The sequence below is a fragment of the Phaethon lepturus genome, unplaced genomic scaffold, assembly GCF_000687285.1.
Source record: "Phaethon lepturus isolate BGI_N335 unplaced genomic scaffold, ASM68728v1 scaffold15549, whole genome shotgun sequence".
NCBI lineage: Eukaryota > Metazoa > Chordata > Aves > Phaethontiformes > Phaethontidae > Phaethon > Phaethon lepturus.
The window spans coordinates 41,408-47,633 of record NW_010564275.1 but is presented as its reverse complement, the minus strand read 5'-3'; the positions used below and the strand labels follow the sequence as shown (position 1 = coordinate 47,633).

Genomic DNA, 6,226 nt, shown 5'->3' with positions numbered 1-6,226 from the left:
TAGTCTGGTTGAGTTTTTGGGACAATGACTAATGCCTTCATCCTATCACTTGTTCCTCCAGGCAAACCATAACACCTCAGATAAGCACTACTGCATATCAGTGTTCAATATGAAATGAGAATTAGGCTGTAGCTATTCAGTAATACAGTAAACTGCAATATTCATTTTTGAAGACATGCCAGAATCCAAACAATTTTTGGTAACTGTTTTGGGGAAGCATAAAAATATGTATTTTAACTATTTAGCTGTACTTGCAAGTTTCCTAGTGCAAATTTATGGCACATGCTATTCAAGTAAACAGCCTTTTTTTCCCCCCAAACCTCATTTGTTACAACCATCCTAAAAAGAAAATGTATTTTTATAAGTAATTTAAAAACTGGTAGACACTGTGTGTTAAAAGGATGAAGTAATTAAATCCAACTTGTTCCACTTATGCACATTACATAAAGTAAAATATAATTTAAAAATACGTCACAATAAAAACCTGTAGTGATTCTGGAAGAATTAAGCAAGCTGAAAAGTTATTTTTCTTGTTGTTGTGCGGTATCAGATATTGTTGTTGACCACTGCTTCATTCTTCAAGCTGTAGCATTTCTAACAAAATCACGAGAACATCAGAAGATACTTTTGTCCCCTAACCTCAGCTACAGACACTTGCCTTTTTTGCCTCTGACTGAATTTGAGATTTTCACTTGAAATGTGTCCACTGAGGTAAGAAAGGGTTAAAGGTTTATAGAATGTTTCAGCTGTGGAGCCATTTTTCCTGCCAGCTTGTTCTGGCTCCTTTCAAACCGCAAGAAAGCCTCAGATTTTTTGTTTTGTCTTGTCCTTTTCCAGGCCATACTTATCACAGCATGGTTCAGCTATTCCTACTTCAGTTGCGTTTTGTTGTACTTCATTTTCCACTTTTTCATCATTCTTTGTTTGCAGTAATTCTTCTTCGGCTTCTTTGTAGCCACACCTTCATTTCTAACAGGCTTAGCTGAACTGCCTTTTGTTTCCATAGCTACTGGCTTTCCCTCATAGGGTGTGTCCGATTGTCCTTTTGCCCCAGGCATCTAGACACATATGGGGAAAAAATAAAAAAAACCAAAACCAAAACTCGAATTAATAATCTTAAATCTGTATTGAGTGCACACACACACACACACGCACACACAACTACCTTCAGAGAACTGCATTCTACTCCTTGTCATTCCAGCCAGACTACTCAGAGGCCACATCTGGACTGTGTGACAGGCACATCTGGTCTTCCTGTCACCAGTGGGATCTTACCACTCCTGCCTCTTTCTTGCCCATGTGACTGGGCTTCCTTCTGGTAGAACCCAAAGTGTACTAATTGGAACTGATGCGTAACTCCATTTTGCCCTCATATGAAGTCAGGATGTGGCTAAAACATATAACTGGGCCTAAAAAGCATCCCACAATCCACTAAGCTAGGCATAGTTAGCCTGTAGCTTTTACACAAATGAGTAAATCTATGCTGAAGGAAAATAATGTTTGAAAATTTTCTTACTTTTAAAGTGTCGTACTACCTCTTCACAACATTAGAGCTGAGAGTGGGATCTTTGGGAATTTCCAAAGCATGATATGCATCACTTATTCACCCACATAAATTACAAAGCAGATTGGATTCCTAAAAAGTTTCCACAAAATTTCAATCAAAAGTTTCTTTGGATGCAGACAACTGATTCTTCTTCTCATAATAAATTGTATTCTGTTTTAAAAACAGCAGCAACAAAAAACAGATGCTAGTGACTTTTAGCTATATTAATTTTTATTTATCCTAATGATGTCTGGAAGGAAGATCACATTGAAACATCTAAACCATTTTATTTCTTTAGATTTAACCGCACTCTGAAGAAATTAAGAATAGAAGTACTGTGTAAAGTTGTTAATTTTCAGTAAAAATGAGTAAGCCATCCACACACAATTTTGTATTTATTATCTGAGACACAGAAATTACGTTTTCTGAAATTAAGGTACTCCCATGCCTCTAGACAGAGTATATATACACCTCTATACAAAATAACATATTACTCTTATTTTAGAAACAGTACTGCATATATACTGTTATGAATGTTTCACTGTATAGGGAACAGCATACCAATGAGAATTTAAATTTCTGTATGTCAGGGAAGCAACCTGAATTGCAATGGAAGTTTCCTCAAAGGTGAAGGAGTTCAGGGCAACCAGGGGACTGAGGAAAAGTACTTACACTTTCAACAGAGCAACAACGTTTGATTTTCTGTCTTGCCATACGATTACCCCACACCTACTAATGTAAAAGCTCTGACAATTTTTTGTTTGTGTGGCCAGTTTGCTTACAACCTCTCTTGTCTGCATGAGATTTCAGGTATCAAACATTACAGTTGAGTGCTCATTGCTGTCCCTACAGAGGAAGCTCTAATTTGGATCCCTCTCCTCCACCTGGCTACTTATTTTCACTAAGCCAGTTAGAATTTAATATCCTAAGACATGTCAGTTTCTGATGAAATAGCCCACCAACTTCAAGATTTTCAGATCGGGGGAAAGACAAAGGGACAAATGGAGATGAAGGTGGAACTGAAAAAAACAGGAAACCAGGTTGAAAGGTCCTTTCTGAAATTGTTTGCAGAAAAAAGTACATCAACAAAAAGCACCAAAGAGGCAAAATTAGAAAATCCTTATAACAGATACAAATATTGTATCTGTTTCAGCTGTACTGCAGACCTATAAATTACAAAGCTTTTAATTAAGCCAAATGCTACAATCTTTTTGCCATCCAAAATTATTACTAGCTCACATTAAAGATGCAAAACTTCATTTTGAAAGAATTTTGCAATCAAATAGTATGTGTGTGTGGGGAGTGTATTTAAAAAACCCAACCACTGAATGTTTCACAGAGAACTGCAATAAGAGTTCTCTTACCTGATTTTACGTGTCTACAGCTGTGCCAATCATGTTTACTCCTATTGTCATTAGAGAGAAAGCGACAACTCTACAGCATAAGTCCTCCAATCTATTTAAGAGGCCCATCCTAGTGTGGAGATGCATGTTACAAAATATTCCATTTCCCTCTGTTAACAGCACAACAAGCTTAAATGTTGTTTTTCCATACTGTGATTTAAAGTTAGGTGAGATGAATTTTTCAGGAAAAAGGCATTCCTATTCTTGGTAGCGGATCCAGAACTCTAAAGGGTCTCTCTGACCCCCAAAGATGACAGATAAATATACCAGCTATATATCCAAGGGACCGGAATAGATTATTTCAAAATTGCTAATCTGCGTTTCCATCAAGTGTGATACTGACCTTCTGTTTCCACAGGGCTTCCTGAGGAGCAGGTGGAAAGGTACATGGCACTCTTCCATGATTCACGTGATAGGGCAAAGGGAGGCTGGGATCTAGCGGCACCCAGGGCACTGAAAGAGTGGCAGGTACAGTAGGCAGATCACAATGAGCTTTATGCAAGTTATAGGATGCTCTCATTGTCTTGTCAACACAACTCTTGTAGATTGCAACTGATGAATCTCCTGCAGCATGAGTCAATAAATAAGAGCCCTCCTGCAAACTGAAAAGATAAAGTTCAAAATGAAGAATATTATTTAAATGTTTTTCATTTGTTTCATTTGATCAGGATAGCTACTAAGTTCTTAATACAAAAGCAAAACATCTTTAGCTATCAGTTCCTGTTTTGTAAAAAGGCTATGGACAAAACAGTAATTGATAAATACATACTAATCCCTGTGCTTATAATGTATTCATAGTGTACTAATTTGTCATCATATTCAACAAAACATTTAAGCATACACTGAAAAACATCCACATTTGGCAAACTGTAATTCTTTAATGAGCGCCTTACAAAGCATAATGCATATATGGACACAGATACAAAGAACAGATACGCTTTAAATACAGGCAGGATTAAACAGGTTTTCAGGAAGATAAATGTCAACTGATGGCCCATATCAAAAATCTTAGCCACAAATCATGAAGCTACAAAAATTATGAAGTACGGGAAAACTCTTCCGTGATTCAAAGTAAAAGGCTTCACACACAGAGCAAGAAACCTGCTTCACAAAAAAAAAAAAAAAAAAATTACGACACTTGCAAACTGAAAGCCTTGAAGTAGCTAAATAAAGGAAAGGAAGGAGCAGGAGAAAGGTTGCAATGTTGTACAGAGAAAGAGATATGCTGTTGTAAGTCAAGCTATGCAGAAGGGAACACAAGCAGTATTATTTCTACAGATTAAGCAAAAAGACTAACAAAAACCAGACATCCAAATTTTAAATGTCAGCCTACGCACAAAATACTACAACTCAGCCAAAAAAGGCCTGTCATGGTTTAGCCCCAGCCGGCAACTAAGCACCACGCAGCCACTCACTCACTCCTCCCCCACTCAGTGGGGTGGGGGAGAGAATTGGGAAAAAAACCTCATGGGTTGAGATAAAAACAGTTTAATGGGACAGAAAGAGAGAAGGAAACAACGATAACAACAATAATGATACCGACAAAGGAATGTACCAGAACAAGTGATGCCCAATACAGCAATTGCTCACCACCCAGTGATTGATAGCTTGTCCCCGAGCAGCGATTTGTGTCTCCTTGGAACTGCCAGGCTGACAGCATACTTCTTCCAAATATTCTGCTAGTTTATCAGGATTCTGCACTTGTTTGGGTGTAAAGTTCCAAAACACCGGAGGTGCCCACCGCCCCAGGCATTTGCCCATGCTGTTCCAGACGCCCTGCCATTCATAACTATCCAGCCTTGGGGCAGATCTCTGGATGATATTCTTAAATTGCTTGCTAACCTTAGACAAAACCGAAACAGTGTTCCCCAGAAGTAGCAACAGAAGTATTTTAACTACCCAAGGGTGTTCAAAATACTGAAAAGTTATTGTGATGAAGGAGGAAACGTTATGATAGAGGGTAGCAAAGGTACCATTATGCACTTCCTCCATAAAAAGCCTTTCAGAGACAGAAGTATAATTGCTAATTGTCTCCACAAGATAGGAGCCAAAATACAGTAACGGCTTTAGTACAGAGCTCAGATACCACATTAAGCTCAAGGTCAGTGTTCTAAAAACAAGTCTCGTAGGCGAGACATAACTAATCATCGCAGAGTACAGCAGACTGCAGAAACCAACACCGATCCTTAACATGTACGGCAAAGATGAGAGCATGATGCAAATCAAATAAACTGATGTTGTGACCTGCAACTTGCAATTTCACCTCCTGTGAAATCAGCTCAGGAGTGTCCAGTCTCCTCTCTTGAGTAAGTCGTTCACAAGAATTAAGTTCTTATTCTTTTGCATCATTTATACAAAGCCTGCAACCCTAGGAGCATTTTTACACTGTACTGCATTACACTATGATAGACATAAAAGAATGTGTAAAATATTTCATGATCTGAAGAAATAAAAATCGAGAAGTAGACAAGCTTTCTACAGAAGAAATAGGATGACCTGGGTACTGTTGCAAATAAACACAATGAAGAAGAATGGAGCACTTACTCAGACACTTTCTTCAAAATGTGATGAAGTATGTTTAATGAATTTGCAGGCCTGCAAAAAAGAAAGAAAAATAATTACAGAAGTAGTAACTTGCAAGGCTTGTTAGCATTTCATATTCATTGGTAAAAAACCTACTAAAAATACTCACTTAATCAATCCAAGTTTTTCTCTTAAAACTTCTGGAGAAATCTTTTCTAGCATAATAAGCTTTGATGTAAAAGCATCAATACGTCCTGAAAAATATTAATTCAATTAATCCACTAAAGGAGAAAAAATGCAAAAGCATAATTTGCAGACCTAATGCATTTTAAAAGGAACAACAAAAAAAAAAAAACACACGCTCTTTTACAGTGTAGGACAGCAAAAAGTATTTATCAATGTTGCACAATAACGGAAAGTAAAATGTATAGCTGCTTCAAGTACAGACATCCGTATTTTGGCTGTCTTTCTAAATCAGGGAGATGCCCATGATTCCAGCAAATCTCACATCTTGGGTGATGTCTGGGATATACAACCTCATTTTGCCATGGCCTTAATCTCATCAGTTAGTTTGTATATTCTCAAGTTTTTTTGATCCTTATCATTATGCTTCCTCACTGGACAGATCATGAAAGTTTATCTACGACAAATTTACTGCTGAATTTAATATACTTGTTTTTTTATTATTCTGATATGTTATATGAACAATTGTGTTATCTGATTTTCTGGGGATTCTGCACCTTCATCTCTTTAT

General features: G+C 37.3%; 1 protein-coding gene across 1 annotated transcript in view; it reads right to left on the bottom strand.

Moving 5' to 3' along the window:
- Window positions 1-869: 869 nt before the first annotated feature.
- Window positions 870-6,226, bottom strand: part of ICE2 (interactor of little elongation complex ELL subunit 2) — a 27,454-nt gene continuing 22,097 nt past the window's right edge. The window contains exons 12-15 of the mRNA XM_010294830.1: window positions 5,642-5,726; window positions 5,494-5,544; window positions 3,293-3,551; window positions 870-1,058 (exon numbers count right to left, since the gene is read on the bottom strand). Of these exons, the coding sequence (XP_010293132.1) occupies window positions 870-1,058; window positions 3,293-3,551; window positions 5,494-5,544; window positions 5,642-5,726 (584 nt within the window). The remainder of the gene's footprint in view (window positions 1,059-3,292; window positions 3,552-5,493; window positions 5,545-5,641; window positions 5,727-6,226) is intronic.